This window comes from Rattus norvegicus, chromosome 13 (genome assembly GCF_021556685.1).
Source record: "Rattus norvegicus strain SHRSP/BbbUtx chromosome 13, alternate assembly SHRSP_T2T, whole genome shotgun sequence".
In the NCBI taxonomy this organism is placed as follows: Eukaryota; Metazoa; Chordata; class Mammalia; order Rodentia; family Muridae; genus Rattus; species Rattus norvegicus.
In genome coordinates this window covers 28,287,710-28,310,459 of record NC_141546.1, presented here as the reverse complement: position 1 = coordinate 28,310,459, position 22,750 = coordinate 28,287,710, and the positions used below count along the sequence as shown (strand labels likewise).

Here is a 22,750-nt window from a genome sequence, read left to right as displayed (position 1 = left end):
GATCTCATTTCAGGGATTTTGTCATAATAACATCAGGCTGGGACTCAGTTGTATGGCATTTTCATCATGGGCATAGTTGGCCTGACTTTTGCTCTCTGTTATATAAATGATATCATGTATCTCAGAGATACCCTTCCCCCTTTAGGTTTACAACAGTTTTGCTGCATAACCACAGGCTTGACCCTTCTAGATTTTCCCTTTCCTGTCCTGGAAAATGCTTTTTCCTTTCTTCTTTGCCTTTACCTGAATATCCCTTTATCTGAATATCCCTTGCATTGTTGGCTACAGAAATACACTGAAACATATATAGGCTATTTACCACCATCCCCAGAAACTCAGGTTGAGAGGGTCTCATATGTCCAAATCCAATAAGGACAAAACCATGTTTTTAATGACTGAAGCTACGGAGATGGCTTAGTCATAAATGCTCACCACATGTGCTGGCTTGTGTTGTTTCAACTTGACACATACTAGTGTCACCAAGGAAATAGGGAACTCAATTCAGAAAATGCCCAAGCAGATTGTTCTGTGGACAAGTTTGCGGTACATTTTCTTAATTGACTACTTATGTTGGAGTGCTCAGATAAGAGCTGGTGATGACACCTCTGGGTTGGTGGTGACATAAGACAACAGGCTTCACAACCAAAGAAGAACAAGGCATTAGCCAGCACTCCTCCATTGCCTGTGTATCAGCTCCAACCCAATGTAATAGTTCTGTTTGAATTCTGACCTTAACTGCTTTTGATGATGTAATATGTTATATAAGTTCATCTACAATTCCTTTCCCTCAAATAATTTGAAAAAGTAACAGTTTATTTAGAATCTTTAAAGATATTGTTTAATGTTTATGTTACAATTTTAAGTATTTATTTTTAATTGTTTGTGTCTTTGTATGTTCATTCTGTATTGCTCATTCATTTATACTTTGTAAGTTATGATCTAATTTTAGTGTTCTATTATATGATGTGCTATGGTCTTATAAAGACTACATTTGTTATAGGAGCTCAGGCAGTTTGTAAACATAAATGTTTTCCTATTCTAAGAGTAAAAATTAGAAACACTGGCAAATTACTAATTCTTGTTCTCAGTGCAATGCACTGGACTCATACAAACCCTTCCAGTAGCTTATAAATGTTAGCAAGGTGTCCATATAAAAATCATTTACTCATTTTACCCTCATTATTGGCTAAAACACCAGCACACAGAAGGCATAAGTTAAATGGGACTTGAACTAAAAATAAATTCTGTTTCTGGCCTTTATTATTCATAAATATGTAGATCACATAGACCCCATCTTTAATTTCTTCAAGTACAACTATCAGTATACAACAAGTGTCTAATTCATTTTATTGCATAACTTTTAATAAATATGTAATTAATTGCATTTTCTATCTTTAATTTCCAGACAATGTACAACAGATCTCTTCAGCTCATGTTTATGTCCAAGTTTTAAACATTAACGACCATGCTCCTGAGTTCTCTCAATTGTATGAGACTTATGTTTGTGAAAATGCTGAATCTGGTGAGGTAAGATGAGATCACAATAGATCACCAAAATTTGAGCAACACAGCATTTCATATTTTATATTACCTAAATTTAATATATAATAAATGCCAACAAAGGATTCCATATTATATATTATATAAAATAAATCTTTGGATTAAAAACCACATATTATATATGTACATATGCTATATATAATTTATTATATATCTCTTAAATTTTGAAGTATTAAAGAACATTACATTCGTGTACACCTACCATTATATTTTACTCCATCAAAACGTAAGTCTTTGTCATGAAAAAATCAATATGTCAAGAGGCAGAAATAGCTTATTGTTAAAAAGTTATCCTTTCACAATTTTTTTATTTCCAAGTTACTAGTGTTTTATTACATTAACTTAAGTCATGATATTTAATGATCCTAATATAATGATGTAATAAATAATAAAATATGCCAGTATAGAAGAATGCCAGGTGGAACTAGTTTATAAAGATGAAGATATTCAATTATAAATATATTATATAGGTATATAATATATTACAAAGTTATGTTAGATATATAGTTAATATATATTTGATATATAACATATAATCATGTAGAATATATAAGTATATCTTATTTTATTAAATATAAGATACATACAATAAGTATGTATATTTCAATATACATAACTGTATGGGATAGTTTGACACAACAGCAATGTTTTTATTCACACTATATGAAAGACTAACAGGGACACACATTATCTAGCCTTCCATTCCAGAATTTCACCTCTCAGGAGACCACATACCTGATGATGTGTGATACATACAGAGGATTAAAGGTGGATGTGGTTGCATGGCACATTTATAAATTATAAATATTTTAGAGCAATCCTAGCAATTGAAATGAAAGTCCAAAGAATGTGCTCAACAGATCAGAGGGTAAAGAGATTGCCAGATTAAATTTAGGATTAATGTAGCATGTGATATATTATTTTAACTGAAGAACTGAAGATGAAATTCTAAATATTACTGACTCCTGAGCAACAATGTCCAGATATATTAAGAGACAATTAGTTAATTAGAAGTTCTGCCCTAGAAACTGTTAGCTAATTGATAAATACTATTTAGATAAAGAAAATCATATAGAAATAACTACAGTCAAGGAAAGGAATTTTTATGTTTGACAGGAAGGAAAAAAATACAAATCAGAGAAACATTTACTGATCTCATGTTAAAAGTTTAATATATGATTAGTAATTTTGATGATTATATCATTTATTTATAAAATATCTTTCTGGTGATGGTAAATATTTATATTTATGAATATTGAATCAAGAGTCCTTTCTAATATAATCTTAACAGCGGAACGAGAAAAAGATTAAATGCATCATAGAATATTTTCAAAAGCACCAAGTATTTGAGAATGAACAAGGAGGAAGGACAATTTGCTACTGAAAAGTAGTCAATAGAATTAATCAGGGTGTAAGTAATATATTTAGGGACAATCTCATTATGATGAGTTTATTTCAATAATGTTCTGAACTAGAAAGAGAAAGGAAAGTATTGAACTCCAGTGTTTTCCAGGGGACTGGAAGTGACTTTGGACTGACACTGACAGTGGATAGGAGTGAATGGAAACTGTATCAGACAACTACCCACATGTGTGGGTATTACCAACACCTAATAGAATCTGTATATAGCACAGCCCAAGCCATGGTTCTTTGTGAACTTAATACCAACCTTTCCCCCTTTTGAAATAAGGTCTGAAATTAATAGAGGTTTTAAATAGAATAATAGAAACATTTCCTATTGTTGTCTGGACCTGCACTTAAGTAGTGATGTGCTGAAAAAATGGGTCTATAGTATGGCATACCCTCTGCTTATCAGCATACAAGGCAAGGGCAGAAGAGATGTTAAAATAGGAAGATATTGAAATAGGTGATGGAAGCAATAGGATCCTAGAAACAATTTGAGAGCAGAGATTTTTGTAAGATATTGTACTCATGGTAAAGCAAGAAGGTCTGAATTATGAATACATTCAAAGGATTCATCAAGTGCATGTAGAGGAAAGAAATATACTTTGCCTGTTGCAAGAAATATATGAGACATGTAAGGTAAAGAAATGGAAATTTCAGTTGTGAAATTTTAAATTGATGTGTAATTTTAAATTAAAAATTTTAATCGTATTGATGTGCTGGACTTCAATATGGAGTTAAAGGGAAAAGGTAATGGTGGACATAAATAAGGTTGAACGTATCAGTCATCTGTGAGATACTGAAGATTATGTAGCCTAGAACTTGAGAGGGGAAAAAAGGGTATGAAAACCTTAGGGAAATAGAGAGTGTGGTAAACTAGAAATAAAGTATGAGGTGGAAGAGAAAGGAAGATTTTTCTTTTAAATTTCCTTCTCATAGTTTAGGAGGAAAGTAGTAAAGTTTTTACTTAATTTACCAATGCATATTTTACAAATTTTAAATATTTGTAGCTACCACAATATGCTATAAATATCTGCATAAAATAAAGGATAATGTAAGAAAAAAAAGAATATGGCACTGGCTCATTGTTGCAGCAGGTAAAACTGGTCAATAAGCCTATGATTCAAGTTATACCACAAACACATAAAATATGAGTATATATACCTATAAATATACATACATAAATAATTATCTCCAGATATGTGCCATGGCACATGCATAAACCTACTACACAACAAATATATACATTTAGATTTTAAGATGATATTATTCTGAAAGATCCCCAAAGGGAAACCCTTACTCAAGTCTTGGGAAATCGGGGACCCCAGACACAGAGAGACCATTTTGGATGTAATATGCAAAGGCAAAGTTTATTACAGAGACCTATTATGGAGATCTCCAGGCTGACACATGTCCCACGCAGGAGACAGAGGTGTTGACCCGGAGTGGCTGAGAGAAGGACTTTTCAAAGGAAGAAGTCATAAGCTCCAGGAGATGGGGTGGTGTCAAAAGGAAATACCAAAAATGTCACAAGGGGAAACTCTCAAAGTCACAGAATTGTTCTTAAGACTCTAGGGTTTAAATGAGGGGAAAGGTCAAGCATTCTTCTGAGAACAGATCCTGATTGTCCTTTAGGGTAAATGTTTGTCAGAGTTGATGAGGCATCTGCATCTGAAACACATCTGGTTAGGCTTGGCTGCAGGTTTCCAGGAATACTCTCTGGAGGACACAATGGCTTGCGGGCACAAAGGGGACTTGAACAAACATCACAGGGGCAGAACAAAACCCATTACTCATTTACTCAGTCTGGTGATAAGCGGGAGGGTCAGTGTCTCTGAACCAGTACGCCTGCATTTTTAACGATTTGTCTTCCTGAGTCAGATCCTGTTGCTGAGTTTTGAGCTAATTTAAAACTCCATCTTTCAATTCAAAGGAAGAACTGTAAAGGAGACTGAGATAGTGAGAAAATTTTCTGGTGGGAGACACTTAATTTTATCAAAACAAGTAAGTGTCCCCAACATAAGTGAGAAAACTTGTGCTGACAAGGACAGCAGTAGGGATGATGATAAGAACAGAGGAGAGTCTATAAGAATTTGACACTGCAAAAAGAACTACAGACTACAAAGGAATGCAGAGAATGCAGGGAAATCATTATCCTCGGCAAAGAGCAAGCATACCAGTCTGCTACCTGATGTCTTAATGGATCCTGAAATCACACAAGTAATATTATGTAGACTGAGCTTATGTAGATTGTACTTAGATATTTCTGAATATTAAACACATATACATAGATGTATATATTAAAAATTATTGAACAGAGGCCATGAATTTGATGTTATATGGGAGGGAGGAAAGTGAAGGAAGAAGTTATGTAATATATTGTAATACAAAAAGATAAATTATTTTAAAAACTTAAAAAACAAATTGATGAGGAAAAAGACTTGGGTTTTTGACTAAGATGAAAAGGAGTACTAGACTCTATTTTTCTGTAGCAGAGAAAATCTGTGCAGAAATCCTAGTGCCACTCAGTACTGACCAGGGCCTTAATGAGTTCTTAAATGTTAGGGTACCTGAGGTCCTGGGAAGAAAGTGCTATCTTCTCCATGTTCCTTTCAAAGGAATTATTGGGTTCCTGGTGCTTGAAAAAAAGAGTGCAGGTTTGTTAAATGGAAGCATATGGGAGACATAGCAACACTGAAGAAAAGCAATTAATATTTTTCAATTTAATTAAAAATAAAACCTCTAAAGGCGTCCACAGTACCACACTAAACCTGACCACATGGTCGTCCAGTCCATTCAAGTTCATTCTCCATTACAAAGGAAAGTACAAGGCTATCCTGGGATACACAACATTGTGAGATTGTGAGATTTAATGTTTAATAATATTAATGTAATAGTGATAATATAACCTAAAGAAAAAGAAAAAATAATCAAACCTTAAAAATGGAGACAAAAAAATTTTTGAAAGGAGCCAAGCAGAGGAAGTACTAGTTAAGTCACTCTTAGTCAAGTGTTTATATAACGTAAATATGGTAAATAAGTATTAGTTAGCATGCAACATTTAAAGATTTTAAAAAGGAGAATGGCTACATTTATAATTTTTTCTATTTATGTTTTTGATCCTCAATTAGAACAATAATTCCATTTATTATTTTTTGGCATACCATTTCTTCACTGTTGGTCACATTTGTATATATCCTACTTTAAAAGCAATGTAAATTTAGATGAGTACATCTTATTTATTGTGAAAAAAAAAGACATATTACTAAGTATATGTAAGGACAGAAGTAGAATGGATTATCATAGGGGATTAACTCTACCTCAATAATTTGGACCCCAACTATCTTTTTTTCTAAAACAGAGAAATACTTCTTTGAAACACAAATTATCAGACAGAAGGTTGAGGCTTTTGCCTTTGTTGTGTCCCAGAGCCCAGGTTGGGAATCTAAGGCACCCACCTATGAGTGAGATGAAAGAAAACAGTTACTCTCTTTGTAAAACAATGTGTATTACCTTTGTCCAAAGATATTTCCTCAGTGCAAAGAGCACAGTAGAGTCTGTTAGGCTTCTGTGATTTAGTGCTCAGAAAGGGGGCCACTGTCCTTCCTTTGTTGTTTGTTTGCATCAATCCTTTTCTCTCTGCAACTGGACAAAGCTTTAGCAGACATCCTTGGCTGAGCCTTTTTTATTCTTCTGGAGAATTTTCTCCAACCCCCACCCACTTCACCCCCTGCTGTTGCCTTACTTTCATGTGTTGAGTTCCATTATTGCACCTGGTGGCTCCTCCCCCCCCCACAACCCCACCTCCTCACCCCCGCCCCCCAGGCCCCCCTCCCCCGAGCTGGGGACCGAACCCAGGGCTGTGCACTTGCTAGGCAAGTGCTCTACCACTGAGCTAAATCCCCAACCCCACATGGTGGCTTTTTAATCACCAAAGTTTAAAAGACTTTGCTTTGATACTTTGTTTGTTTGGGTTTCTTGAGGTTATTTTGTTCTTTTTTGTCTCTATCTCCTCCAGGAGGCTTCTTGGATTTTCACCTTACAGACCCTATCATTTCTCTTTCACATTGTAATATTAGTATACTTGGTCTTCATTCTGAGTATGTTTGTAACCTATTTCAATTTGTGAGACCAAACAAGACTACCAACTCCCAAAAGGTTGTGATTTCTGATTAATATTTGTTAGTACATTTGATACTCATAATGACGATAAAAAGAAGTCTGCCATGAGATTATTTCACAATGTTTAGAATAGCCAGAAGATATATATCATTATCAGGAGAAAAATTTAAAGACTAAGATCTCTGGTAATATTCACTATGCAAGCAACTATTGACAATGAGCTCTCAGAGAGTCTTAGTTGCTGTTCTATTGCTGAGAGTAAATGCAAAGTACCACTTTAAAGAAAAAAAAAATGAGCCAAGCAGGCCTGGTGTTGGAGCAGTATTCTAGCATTATAATCTGATCCACAAGCAGGCATCAGAGAGGGAGACTTGTACTGACTTGTGTTTTTGAAACCTTAAATCTTCTGGGACACCTCCTCCAACAAAGACACACCTAATGTTTTCAAGTATCAAGAATATACTTCCTCTTCTTTTCCAACAGTTCACCATCTGGGAAAGTCTTCACGTTCATGAGCAATTGTGTTCGCTCTCAGTGAATGAAAAGTATAACCACATAAGTAAGGAGGAAAGTCTGTTGGTCATCCCGTGTACCACTTACTCCAGGTGGATTTTGACAATAGATTATGAAAAACATTTCGAACTGGATATAAAGTACTATTACCTACAGTCTTGTCCCCCAAGAAGGTGCTTTTTCACAAGGCTGGGAATTTAGACAAAAGCTACCTCAGGGACTTGAAGAAAATTCCTGTCTCTTATAATATGAGAGTACTTATCCATAACCTGGCAGGAACAACATGAAGCTCTTCATTTACATATGACTGTGTTGCCCACTAACTTTCAAAGCTAATGCTAAACTCTAGGCTCCCTCATTCCCTGTTCATAAACTTAAAGGTTTTCTCCCATTCCCACTTAATTCTGTAAACATTTCCCCTGTCACTTCTTGCTTTTCCAAGAGACAGCCTTGGCAGTTTGGAATAAATGCTTCCCTTTTAGCCTATGGAGTAGCTTTTTTTTTTTTTCTGTGCCCCTTGATGTGTTTATAAAAAGATAAAGAGAGAATATGTCCCGTGTTCCAGTACCCATGACCAATCTTGTGTTGGTAAAAAAGATAAAGGGGTGAGGGATATGGTCTATGGAAATCTGAGGTAAGGGGTTGGGGTGCCTTATCAGGCCCCTGCTGAGACATCCCTTCCCCCTGAGGGACCAGCCACAGACAGACAGTACAGTATAGAATAGAGTGTATTCAAGGCATGAGGAGGGGAGGTAAGAGGATAATAGGGCAGAAAAAAAGAGAGAGAGACAGAACTAGAGAAATAGAGGTACAGGAGAAAAGGAGCAGAGGAGTAGAGTAGAGGCCCACTATGCATACGTGGAGAAATGGAGGGAGGGGAAATGGGGGAGAAGGGACAAACATGGAAGAGGGTCAGCGCAATGGAGAACAAGAGGGAAAAAGATGGCAAGAGAGTGAGAAGGGGACAAGCAGCCCCTTTTATAGTGTCAGGCATTCGTTGGCGGCTGTCAGGTAACTGTGGTGGTGGAGCTTAGACAGAATGTTAACACTCATTTTCATTCTTGTCTACCGATTGATGGAGTTTGAACTGGCACTAGAAGAGCATTTCTTCTGGGGCTAGTGAGGTTCCCCCAAACTGATGTTAGTATGTACTGATGAAGGGTTAGACTAAGAATGGATATTGAAGAGGCAGCCACCTGCTGTCTTCAAAGAATAACAAGAGACCAGAGGTGGTGAACGGAGGGGAAATAATTTCAGGGATGTAGAATACAAAATTAAAGTTACATGGGGGAGAGCAATATTTGTTACCGAGGACTGTAATAATGGAGAGCAAGGAAACCTGAACTTATATTAAGTGAACCGCTGATACTCCAGTAAATTCAGAGGACAAAAAAGAGACTCTCTTAGAATACCCTTCCAAAGGCTGAATTAAGAGAAGTCTCATGCAACCTAAACTATAGTACGATTTTAGACTGTTGAATAAATTTTACTACATCATCTAGAAGAGTGGCAGGTGCTTCCTCTACAGATCTCGCCCTATGCTAGCCAGACTAGCCCCAGGCATATAGATATAGACTTGTACCTCAGCAGCTCACAGCCTCTTTTTATCCTTAGCAGTCCTGAGTGATGAAGGTAGCAATACCTGGTGAGGACCCTCGACAGAGTTATTTTTTTTCCTTTTTTTTTTAATTAACTTGAGTATTTCTTATATACATTTCAAGTGTTATTCCCTTTCCCGGTTTACGGGCAAACATCCCCCTCCCCCCTCCCCTTCCTTATGGGTGTTCCCCTCCCCATCCTCCCCACATTGCCGCCCTCCCCTCAACAGTCTAGTTCACTGGGGGTTCAGTCTTAGCAGGACCCAGGGCTTCCCCTTCCACTGGTGCTCTTACTAGGATATTCATTGCTACCTATGAGGTCAGAGTCCAGGGTCAGTCCATGTATAGTCTTTAGGTAGTGGCTTAGTCCCTGGAAGCTCTGGTTGCTTGGCATTGTTGTTCATAAGGGGTCTCGAGCCCCTTCGAGCTCTTCCAGTTCTTTCTCTGATTCCTTCAACGGGGGTCCTATTCTCAGTTCAGTGGTTTGCTGCTGGCATTTGCCTCTGTATTTGCTGTTTTCTGGCTGTGTCTCTCAGGAGAGATCTACATCCAGCTCCTGTCGGCCTGCACTTCTTTGCTTCATCCATCTTGTCTAATTGAGTAGCTGTATATGTATGGGCCACATGTGGGGCAGGCTCTGAATGGGTGTTCCTTCAGTCTCTGTTTTAATCTTTGCCTCTCTATTTCCAGCCAAGGGTATTCTTGTTCCCCTTTTAAAGAAGGAATGAAGCATTCACATTTTGATCATCCATCTTGAGTTTCATGTGTTCTAGGCATCTAGGGTAATTCAAGCATTTGGGCTAATAGCCACTTATCAATGAGTGCATACCATGTGTGTTTTTCTGTGATTGGGTTACCTCACTCAGGATGATATTTTCCAGTTCCAACTATTTGCCTATGAATTTCATAAAGTAATTGTTTTTGATAGCTGAGTAATATTCCATAATGTAGATGTACCACATTTTCTGTATCCATTCATCTGTTGAAGGGCATCTGGGTTCTCAGCCTTTATCCTTGAGATTTAGGCTGGTCTTCTCAGATTTCTCCCTAATTAATTCAGGTCTCCTAGTTGGTCTTTTGTTACCAAAGTCATGAGCCAGGGTTTCCCACTGTGCTTCCCAGATATTTTCTACCTGGAGACTTGGGTATATAAGCAGTGAATAAAGCTACAGGAGACTCTTCTGCTCCTCTTCCTCTCTCTCTCTCTCTCTCTCTCTCTCTCTCTCTCTCTCTCTCTCTCTCTCTCTCTTTTCCTCTCCTGGCTTGACACGATACCCCGTCTGTGTGTGTGTGTGTGTGTGTGTGTGTGTGTGTGTGTGTGTGTGTGTGCGTGCATGCGTGTGTGTTTCTTTAATCCCACAGGCTTTCGCCCGATTCTCCGTACAGTGTCAGTGCAGGTGCCGACAAGCAGAAGTTTGTCTAAGTTCTTGACATGAACATTTGCTTTATTATGTATAATTATTTTTAATTCTATAATGAAAGTTCCTTCTCTCAACTTGCAGAATTTGAAAATATGTTTTAAATGTTAACCATAATAGTAATTCATATATAAGTTAGGCAGATATATATATATATATATATATATATATATATATATATATATATATATAATTTTAGCTAATTTCACAGTGAGCTTTTGGAGTGAGTTCTGTCACTGATTTAGTTTTGTAAATACTTTCATTAATTTTCAGGTAATTACTAGAGTCAGTCAGAATGAGAATGTATAATACACTGTACTGTAAATAAGAAATACTCAAGTTAATAAAAAAAAAAGAAAAAAAAAAAGAAAAGGCTGAGGAAGCAAAAGGCAGAAGTAAATTGACCACCACCCAGGTGTGGCCCAGCTGTGTCAGTTCCACAGGCATCAGCCGGGCTCAGCAGAGGTTATGCAGTGGAGACAATGGGTGTTTACTAGGGAGATACTTGGTCTTTTCTTCCTGTGACATAAATTCATGGGAGAGGCTTTTGTCCAACAGTCTCACGACTTTATGGAGATAATCTTAACTGTGGCAATATAGTCACAAAGAGGCCAGGCCCAAATCCAATACGGTTCCCTACATCTGCTCAAAGGGCAAAAATAATACAAAAAAATTAGAGCTATCAACATTTGCTATAATTTTTTAAGAATATTCCTACTACTTGTTTCATAAAACAATGATTAGTTTGTATTTACGTTAAACCTTATATTTCATTGCTGATAACCTCATCAATTTCAAAGGGCTCAATAGGGCTGAGTTATGTAATTATGGTTTAGATAACTGAACAAAACTAAGGATAAGCAATTTCTTCGTCTATTATTTGCACAATGAAATGAAGTATTTCTATTGTTACAGTGTAAATGCAAAAAATATGAGCATATCAATGACCATTTTTTAAGATTTGTTATTTTATAATGCATATACATATACATATACATGTATATACAGTATGATATATAATATACACTACATATTATATAAACTGAATTAAGTATTATTCATATTTATTATATGTGTGGTATATGTTTATAATATACTATATATATATATATGCTCAACTGGAATGCATGTTTTAATAGGACCTCATCTAGTCTAAGGATGGAGTATATCCATGGATTGTTATTTTTAAACTTTAACGGAATAAAGCATATTGGATTAGAAATCTACCTATGAAGAAAATATAAATGCATTTTTTTAAACTGAGCTCATGGTATTTGTTTCTCGTAAGAACAATGCATTTTGATTAGTTTTAGCAAAAAACATTAGAAAATATATACAATAAAACATAACCCAAAACAAACAACAACAAAAATAGCCTCTCAATTTCTGAAGCATTCCTTTAATAAGCATTTTCAACAGGTATAACACACAACCTCACATAGAAGGATTGAAGTCGTACATTCTTTCAGGATAAATGTAACTTTTACAATTTTGCTTTAATCTTGTTTCACTTTTACAAATAAATACAGAAATGTGTTTAGTTACAATCTGAACAGTAACATTTGGTAATACTACTGGAGAAAGTTTTCTTGATAACAGAATTATAGACAAAAACTCTTGAAATATTGGTCCAGATGTGCCTGCAAAGGAATTTTAAAAGTGTCTTAGTTTAGAGAACTTACAATAGCAAAATCTGGACTCAAAATACAACTGACCCCATCCTCCAAAAATAATTATAATACTAGTGTCAAATAAAAGAACTGCCTTGTTCTCATGCAATAACCACATTTACTGTCATACACAGGAGTTGAATAAATCTTTTCTTTCTATCATATATTTAAATAATTATGATTTAATTAGAAACAAATTGTGAAGAAAATATAATCCAACACAGATATAAAATATCAATTGCTTTGATTTCATTGCACTCTACTCTGCATCTATGTAGAGAGAAATTTCTGTTTTTTGAAAGATAAGTTATCAATTATATCTGTCATCTTAAAATCAAGGAAAGTTTCATACAAAACACTGTTTAATGTATTTTGATGATAGAAAGTAGAAACCAATTTACCTTAATTTTCATATTTAATCCCGTTCTTATTGTGTGATCATGACGAGTATATATTTTTTCTGAATGTAATAACATGCATATGTCCTCTTAAAAAAGAATTGAGACCCTATATGCTTGTATTTGCATTTCTATACAGTTTTATGATCTGAGATACATAATGACACTTATTTGATTGGGGAGACTTTGTCTATCATATTTGTGGGCCAAAGGCAATAAATTATACATTGCCTGTAAGCTTTAAATTCATTCTTTCTGAAAATCAATTACAAAACCTATTACTTTAGGAAATAATCTATTAACTTAAAAAATATATACATAAAAGAAGTCTGTATTATCATGACTGCATCTGCACGTCATTACTGGCAATCAGATGAAGAATAATACAGAAGAGGACAGTAAGAAAGAAATTTAGAGATCTGTAATATCTTTAATAATGTTGTTAAAAATTAAGTAAAAGTAAAAGTAACAATAGCATCGATCAATTTACAGTTCCAATTAATAGCAATCAACTTTCTTTATATTTTGTCTAGATAATTCAGACCATCAGTGCAATCGATAGAGATGAGTCCATAGAAGATCATCATTTTTACTTTAATCATTCTGTGGAAGACACAAACAACTCAAGTTTTATTCTAACAGACAATCAAGGTAACAACTCATCTATAGGGTATTTAATAAAATCAATGATCTTTTATTCCAATGGGTTTATCTAACTGATTATTTATTGTTCTTACAACATGATACCACTGATAAATAGAACAAAAGTTACATGGTCAAAATGGGAGAATGAACTCAAAATGAACTTCAAGAACAACAGTTTTATTATTCCTTATACTGCTTCAAACTAGAGAAACAGATTTGAAAATTATTACTGTGAGTGCTAGAGATTGTAAGTGCATTGCCTGTTTTATGTAAGGTTATGAATTTGTTCTATTACAACTAAATCTAAAATGGGAAACTACACTTTATTATAAGATACTGGGAAGTCTGAAAATCTCTCAAATATTACTATGGTTATGACATCAGATATCTTTTCATAATGGTCAGAGTAAATTATCAAATTATTTGATAGAGTCAATTATCAAAGTAAAAATGAGTAATGGTATATACTTAAGTTGCAATGTGATTAGCATGACTTAATTATCAATATGTAATATAAGCATAATATTAAAATATCTTTCTTACATCAAAACACAAAGATTTTCATTAATTGAAAAATAGGTATTCTAATGTTAGTGTTTTGTTTGGAAAGGCAGATTTCTTGCTCCTTCTGAGTAAGACTAATAAATTATTAAAAAAAAACATGTTCTTTTGCTTTTTCATTATCTGTAGGCAGATTTTTGTCCATTATATAAATGCATATTTTATTATAATACATAAAATTTATGAATTTGAAACATCTTAGAATTAAATGCATCTTTTTCTTGTTCTTATCAATTTGTTTTGATGGATATAAACTAATTTATGGTAATCAGACAGTGCAATCAGACATTAGTAGCCTGGGCCCTCCAGCTTCTACTAGCAATGAAGATAATATTCGACAATCATGGTAGTAGATCAAGCTAATTAAAGCATTCCTTGACAGAGGTTCCCTTCATGGCAGCTTGAAAAGCAAGATTAGTTAGAATAGAATGCTATTCAATATTAAAACAACAACAATGACAACAAAAACAACAACAACACAACAAACATCAAACCAACACAAAAACCTGGAAAAGGAAAACTCAAAATTTTAGAGGAAAAAAAACATGCAAATGTCATTCTGGGTATTTAAGATTTAGAGAAAAATCTCACATGTGAAAGTACTCACTGTTAGTTTTACTAATAGTTTGAAGTTTTACAAACCCCTATAGTATTACTATCTTAGTGAATGAGTTGTGATGACAAGTGGAGAAGCCATGTCTTGGGATTTCATATGAAATATGGCATGTGAAAGTTATAAAAAAATGAATATCTTAATAAGATTTAACCCCAACATTGCATTATTTTTTTTCTATTTAGGACATATATCATTTAAGAGCACATGTTTTTGCAATTAGGTTACTGAAAATCTTGCACATATTTTGTATTTGTGAAAGGAGTACTCAGTGCAACTCATTCTCTCTCTCTCATTCTCTCTCTCTCTCTCTCTCTCTATATATATATATATACATATATATATTCCAGATTTTGAGCTGGATGATTTTGGATTTTGAGCTGCATATTTTAATATAAGACTTGATTTTTTACTTGCACACATACGATTATATTTAAACATCTTTGTCCCTAGTACCTATATTTTACAGATTTGTTTTATACTGTTGGAAAAAGTTGTAAATATAGGTTTCTGTTTTAGATAACACAGCTGTAATTCTGAGTAATAGAGCTGGTTTTAGCCTTAAAGAGGAGACTGTTTTCTACATGATCATCTTGATTGCTGATAATGGAATTCCACCTCTTACAAGCACCAATACTCTCACTATACAAGTCTGTGACTGTGGAGACAGTAGAAGCACTGAAACTTGTACTAGTAAGGAACTTCTCTTTATCATGGGATTCAAAGCAGAAGCAATAATTGCCATCGTGATATGTGTTATGGTAATATTTGGTAAGTTGTATTGAATGGTACAAACCTTAACTTGCAAAAATTACTGTAAAGGAGGTAATTACATAATATGCTTTTTATATGTTCATTTGCTCTAAAAATGTTTAAAGTTTAAAACAAAAATAGTGTTGGTTTTCATAAATGTTCCATTTAATATTAGAAAATTATTTTTTGGAGGTTTTTTAATGTATATGTTTATATTGTCACTCTCTTTATGAAAGCAAGAAGAGGGCATTGGATCCCATTGCAGAGGGTTGTAAGTTATCATGCGGTTCTGGGAATTGATCTCAAGACCTCTGGAAAAGCAGCCAGTGCTAACTGCTGAGTAATCTCTCTAGCCTTCTTGGAAGTCTTTTTAATTCAGGTGCTTTGTAGTATAGTATCTGAAATTATATAATGAGTACTTATGATAACTATTTCAATTTTAATACAGTGTATCTATTTAATTTATACTTTTAATTTACTTATATGAAAACTTCATATTTTGATGATACAATGTAATATTTCACTACAGAAAGACCATATCAATGAAATTAACACAATTATAACCATCATTTATCATTTCTTTGTGGTGAAGGCACACGATTACTTTAATGATTTTAAATATCAAAATTTTTATTAATTATGGGTACCTTGCTGTGCAAGAAGACATCAAAATTTAGTCTTCCTAAGTAATTTTTAATATAATATAATTTTTGGGATCATTTATGTCATGAAGGGATTTTCTTAAATTTGGATGTTAATAATTGAGAGATTTAGGTATAGGCATGAGTGAGTACAATGAACCTTGAAGAGGTGAGAATAAAAACTCAGATGAAATTGACTTTGTCAACCTGAATCACAACTTTTAGAGAGTTAGTGACATGTGGTAGCAAATATAAACACAATATAATTTGGAAAAAAAAAGTTTCCTGGTTTCATGCAATCACTGCTGTACAAGGAAACATAATAACATCAAAACTCAGCTGAGTTGTTGTTGTTGTTGTTGTTTTTCCCAAGAAGATTGGTTCTAAAAATAGTCTACCTAATGTAGCTTAAGGGCCTTTGGAGTCTCAGTCAATCAGATAGGCTATTAGCCACCTCTGGGTCTAGTTGTGGGAGCTTGGGAAAAGTTAAAGTATTATGTGCCATTAGATTTCCAACAGTCTGGTACTGATCACACAAATCAGCAGGCTGTTCTAACTTCTATCCTTGTGAATGAAATAACAAATTGTATGCCCAGTCATTTAATAGGAAAGTTCTCTAAACATTCCTAGAGATCTGTATACAGAAAACTTTTGTGCTGTGCTATCCTGACAAATAACATTCCTCAGGCACTTGTACACAGATTTACAAAGAATCAGGTACAACATTCATACACATAAGTTATACATGAATACATATTTATAAAAAATTTCCAGTACTGAATAACATACTCATTTTGTTTATCAATAATCAAATTAGTATTTCTTAATAATGTTATAATATTTTGAAAATTTTTGCTGTTATATCTTTTTAAAGTGGAAGAATTCAGTTAAAAAACATGATGTCCTTGAGTTTTCTTCTTTTTCATAGTAGACATATTGATCCAATCTCCTTTTCCTGGTTATTTAGCCTGAATATTTCTTATTACTCCTAAGTATGGTTTTGATATATTATATATTCTAGGGATTCATTCACTTTTTGCCACACCATACAATTCACCAATTCATAGTGGTTCATAGTTATTTCTGTTAATTTCACATTTTCTGTTTTATCAGCTACAATGTCCTTTTTTTCCTATTGTATTTGAGTGTGGCCTGAATTTTTTTTAACAAGAAACATTACCCAGTATAAATCTCTTGGCTGTAATTTTAAATAAGATTACTTAATACTTATTTTCAAGGTTGTAATATAAAATCCAAAGCTAAGGTTGTGTATTAATACACAAACATAAACTCAAAAACAAATGAACATTTTGTTATTGTGTTTTTAAATTTAAAATGCACTGTAAAATTGTTCTATGTTACATGTTTTAATAATTATCCCCAATAGAAACTACTGAATTTCACCAATTGGTAGTATTATTAGATACTCGATAACTCTGAATTTCTGAAACTACTCCTATCACAGAATCGAAATAAGAGTGTTCTTTCATACTGTTTTGCATGTTGGTATATTCTGTTTTCCAGTAGTTAAAATATGATTCTTCTAATCTTTTTCCTCAGTTTTTATAGATCATTAATGATAATATATAATTTTCATAAAAGTAAAATATCAGTAATATTTCAGCTTTTATAACAAAGTCTGATATATAAAGAAATTTTCTATATACACACATATATAGTTTATAGTATCTATAATATATATAATCTATTAATACTAACTTCAAAAATCACCTTACATGATTTTGCTTTAAAGAATATAAAATGTTTCCTTTCTAAACTTTCATTAGCTTGGATCATTGGTCACTAAGTACATTCTTATTGGAAAATATTAAATTATTATACTTTGTTCTGTTTACTACTAGAAAAAATTAAATGACACTAAATTTTGACTTGAGCAATATCCAAAATAGTTCACTCCATTTTCCTTCCACGTACCTCTAAACCATCAGCCATAAGATGGCTGTATAGATTAGTTTTTCAAGTATTACTTATTTGCTTAGAATCATTGACTTTAAAGTGATGTCTTGAATATATCAAGGTGAAGGATTATTACATTTGCACTATGCACTATGAGTTAGTTCTTTTTTATGTCCTTTCTTCACCAGGGTTTATCTTTTTGATACTTGCTCTGAAACAGCGAAGAAAGGAGACCCTATTTCCAGAGAAAACTGAAGATTTTAGAGAGAATATATTTTGCTATGATGATGAAGGCGGCGGAGAAGAAGACTCAGAAGCCTTTGATATCATAGAGCTGAGACAGAGTACAGTAATGAGAGAAAGAAAACCACGGAAGAGCAGGAGCGCAGAGATCAGGAGCCTGTACAGGCAGTCCCTGCAGGTGGGCCCAGACAGCGCCATATTTCGAAAATTTATCCTAGAGAAGCTTGAAGAAGCAAACACAGATTCAAGTGCTCCCCCCTTTGACTCACTACAGACTTTTGCCTATGAGGGGACTGGGTCATCAGCTGGCTCACTGAGCTCCTTGGGTTCCAGTGTCACTGATCAGGAAGATGACTTTGACTATCTTAATGACCTGGGACCTTGTTTTAAAAGATTAGCAAACATGTTTGGTTCTGCAGTGCAACCTGACAATTAAGGTTTTACAATATCAGCATGCAATAAGTATTAAGGCATGTTTACATGAATTGAGAGGTTTTTGGGAGAATCACCTACTCTGGTTTTCTGTCTGGTAGGAGACCTGATTTGTAATATTCTGATCTTTTCAAACACACTCATGGCAATTTCCAGTTCAACAAAGAGATTGGGAGTAATGCTACCAATCAGAGTTAATATATTACTGCAAACAACCAGTTCTGCAACACTGAGATGGTCATCTATAATTTTTTTTGTGTAATTCAATGTAGATTCTCAACAACTCTGAAGGGTAAAATGAGAAATGTGGCAAAGAAAGCTATCTGTATAGTTTTCTATCTATCTTTTTTTTTTTTACAAATTAAGTATGAAACCTCTCTGTCTACTAAGTTCTTGATATTGTGCAGAGATCAATTATAACAACCGGAAGAATTCTGGATGGTTTCATAAAGCCATACAAATATTTTCTTTACATGAATAAGCAGTTTTCTGATTGAGATCTGATGGATTATTTTATTAGAAACTTTTGAAATGTTTGCAGAGATTAGTCTTTAATACTCCAAAATTGGCTCTATTTAATATCTGAATTAATCAGAGTTACATAGTAACTTGTGTTGTTTGATTATTCTGAGTTTGCACAAAGAAGGAAAGCAAGAGATATGCTTAGGGTTTTTTATACATTAAATTTTGTTCAGCAACACTAAATTGCTATCCTTTTCACGTAAAATTACAATAACCAAATACATGTCAACATTTACCTGTGATTAAATTATCACTAGTGAACTGATAGAAAGTACAGCGAATTTTAAGTACATTTTGCTTCCTACTAAAATCAAGATAGCTAAATAACAGCACTACTGAATTCAGATTAGAATTATTATTTATCTGAAATATTAGAATCACCTGCAGTCTACCACTATTCACACTGTGATGGTTTGCATATTCTTGGCCCAGGGATTGGCACTATTAGAAAGTGTGCCTTGGGCTGGAGAGATGGCTCAGTGGTTAAGAGCCCCGACTGCTCTTCCAGAGGTCCTGATTTCAAGTCCCAGCAACCACATGGTGGCTCACAACCATCTGTAAAGAGATCTGATGCCTTCTTCTGGTGTGTCTGAAGACAGCTACAGTGTACTTATATAAAATAAATGAATTAAAAAAAAAAGAAAGTGTGCCTTGTAAGGGTGTGCCACTGTAGAGGTGAGCTTGCAGACTCTTCTCCTCACTGCCTGAAGATGCCCAGTCTGCTCCTGACTTCCTTTGGGTGAGGATGTAGACTTAGCTCCTCCTGCACCATGCCTGCCTGGATGCTGCCATTCTACTGCCTTGATGATAATGGACTCAACCTCTGAACCTGTAAGCCAGACCCAAATAATTGCTGTCCTTCATAAAACTTACATTGTTCATAGTGTCTGTTCATAGCAATAAGACCCTTAGACACACACAAATAAAACCATGGTGCCTGTCTCTTCATTTCTTTATTGTTAGGAGCTTAGCATGTGGCTGATCACCAAGTATCATTTTAAAATTATTGAATTAGATATAAGAAGCAGTGGAAACTTCTCATTATAGCACTATGGAGGAGCCAACCTGTCAGTCATAAAACTTCAGGGTAAATTAGAATACATGGTAATTGGTAATAAACACAGCATTTTAAGCTGACTGTCAAAGAATGTTTCTTATTATATTCAAATCAAGATGGAGTTCAAATTTGTTATTTCAATTGAAAATAATGTATTGAGTACAATGCTTATAAAATGTAAATTGTGGCCATTTTTATACTTTATGCCTTTGAACTAAACTACATATATATATGAAATATTTCAAGTAATTTTGTATGTAATAGGGCAGTTGAAAAGCTATATTTTCTTTGTAGTCTGAAATATATACACCTATGTAACATAATAAAGAGAAAGAATACCAATTTGAAATGGGAATCATTTTGTTTGGGCCGCAGATATTATTTATAAGACCATGAAATAATCACATTTGAAAGATACCCGTTAAAAGAATAGATCATTACAAATCAATAATGTGATGCTCTTGGCAGAAATAAGGTACAAAATAGAAATGATACAAGTTCACCTAGAGATGTGTGCATTAAAAATTTCTTATTCCCATCATAATATACTACAGTTCAAAAATGTTACAGAAAACATAATGAAAGAGAATTACTCCATAAAAAGCTATTTTTTTAATTTAAAAATAAGTGTTATGGAATCTTTGCTGCAAAACTGGAAAGTCTGTTGAACAAAGGTGATTAAATTCAAAGTAAATGGAGTAAAGAAGAAAATTAGGTCTTGGGATCATAGCAGAAATTTTAAGCATACTTCCACCCCCCCCCACCATCTTATGAACTGCTTATACATGATATAAAATATATAATAGGCTGATTATTGCTTGTGACCAGTTAGTGTTTGCAGATTAGTACAAAACTCACTGTGATTGATATAGTGATAAGGTACAGGATACACTTAAAAAGGGAATAATTATAGTCATAATGGTAGCAAAATATATACTTTTCATCACCCTACTGAGTAATATGTAATATTAGATAATTTGTAAGTTAATAAATAGTATTTGCAGTTGTTTCTCTTTAATCTCATGATGCAAAAATTCATGTTCCCATATGGAGCACATTCCCTCATTTTTGAATGTTTTAATAACATCTAAATTAACATAGTCGTGTATATCTTCCAATTTTATGTTAACAAGCTTTTCATTCAACTCTCAATCTTATACAGAAGCTTCTATTGGCAATTCTTTAAAGTAAACAATATTTAAAATTAATGATAGCTTCTAGTCTCCAACTGTGCTTAGAGCTGGGGCTGTTCCACAGCCCTCTGACACAAAATCTTCCTGCAGAGAGTTGGTCTAACAGAAGTTCTCACCTTCCTAAGCCCACAAGCCACAGGTGGGAACCTACTTTCTCTTCATTAACTGTCTAAAGAAGACATTTCAGGAGCACACAGGGCTTGGGAGCTGAAGGGCAGCCTACAGCAGGAATCTACTGCCCTTCATCTGTGCCCAGAGTTGGGGCTATCCCACAGATCTTGGACCCAAAACCTGCCTTAAGAGAGCTGGGCTCCCAGGAACACTAACAACTAAGATCATAGGATCACAGGCTCAAGGGCTGACAGGAGTAATAAGTTTCAGTCAGAGAAAGCAAGACCAACTAACAACAGAGATAACCTGATGACAAGAGGCAAGCACTAGAATTTAAGCAACAGAAACCAAGACTAGTTGGAATCATCAGAACCCAGTTCTCCCACCAGATTAAATACTAGATATTCCAACACACCAAAAAACAAGATCTGGATTTACAATCACAGCTCATGATGATGTTAAAGAACTTTAAGAAGGACATAAATAACTCCCTAAAAGAAATACAGAACAACACAGAACTTCTAGAGCTGATGAACAAATTCAATAAAATGGCTAGACATTAAATTAACTCAAATATGTAACCTTCCTCTACTCAAAAGATAAACAGACTGAGAAAGAAATTTAAGAAATGACAACCTTCACAATAGCCACAAATAATATAAAATACCTTGGTGTAACTCTAACCAAGTAAGTGAAAGATCCATATGGCACGAACATCCAGTCTCTGAAGAAACAAATCTCAGAAAATTTCAGAATAAAGAAGGAGTTCCTATGCTCATGGATTGGCAGGATCCATCTTGTCAAAAGCAATCAACAGATTCAATGAAATCCCTATCAAAATTCCAACTCAATTCTTTAGAAAATTAGAAAGAACAATTTGAAAATTCATTTGGAAAAGCAAAAAGCCCAGGATAGCAAAACCTATTGTAAATAATAAAAGAATTTCTGCAGGAATCATCATCCCTGACCTCAAGCTGTACAGAGCAATCATGATAAAAACTGCATGGTATACTACAGAGATAGGCAGGTATATCAATGGAATAGAATTGAAGATGCAGAAATGAACCCACACATTTATGGTCACTTGGTTTTTGTCCAAGGAGCTAAAACTATCCAATGGATAAAATACAGCATTTTCAACAAATGGTGTTTGTTCAATAGAGGCCAGCATGCAGAAGAATGTAAACTGACCCTTATACAAAACTCAAGTCCAATGGGAATCAAAGACTTTGGCATAATATCAGATACACTGAAACCAATAGAAAGGAAAGTGGGGAAGAACCTTGAATACATAGGCACATGGGAAATTTTCTTGAAGGAAACACCCATGACTTATGCTCAAAAATCAAGAATTGACAAATACTATCAATAAGAAAAAA

The 22,750-nt window shown here is 34.2% G+C and overlaps 1 protein-coding gene across 4 annotated transcripts in view; it reads left to right on the top strand.

The window, feature by feature from the left end:
* The window catches only part of Cdh19 (cadherin 19), a 111,184-nt gene extending 90,765 nt beyond the window's left edge, over positions 1 to 20,419 (top strand). For 2 of the 4 annotated variants that reach the window (XM_087581149.1, XM_087581148.1), the window contains 4 exons: positions 1,406 to 1,527; positions 13,217 to 13,334; positions 15,022 to 15,195; positions 18,002 to 20,419. In XM_087581149.1, coding sequence (XP_087437275.1) covers positions 1,406 to 1,527; positions 13,217 to 13,334; positions 15,022 to 15,195; positions 18,002 to 18,492 — 905 coding nt within the window. In that variant the 3' untranslated portion in view covers positions 18,493 to 20,419. 4 annotated transcript variants of the gene reach the window in all.
* Positions 20,420 to 22,750: the final 2,331 nt, after the last annotated feature.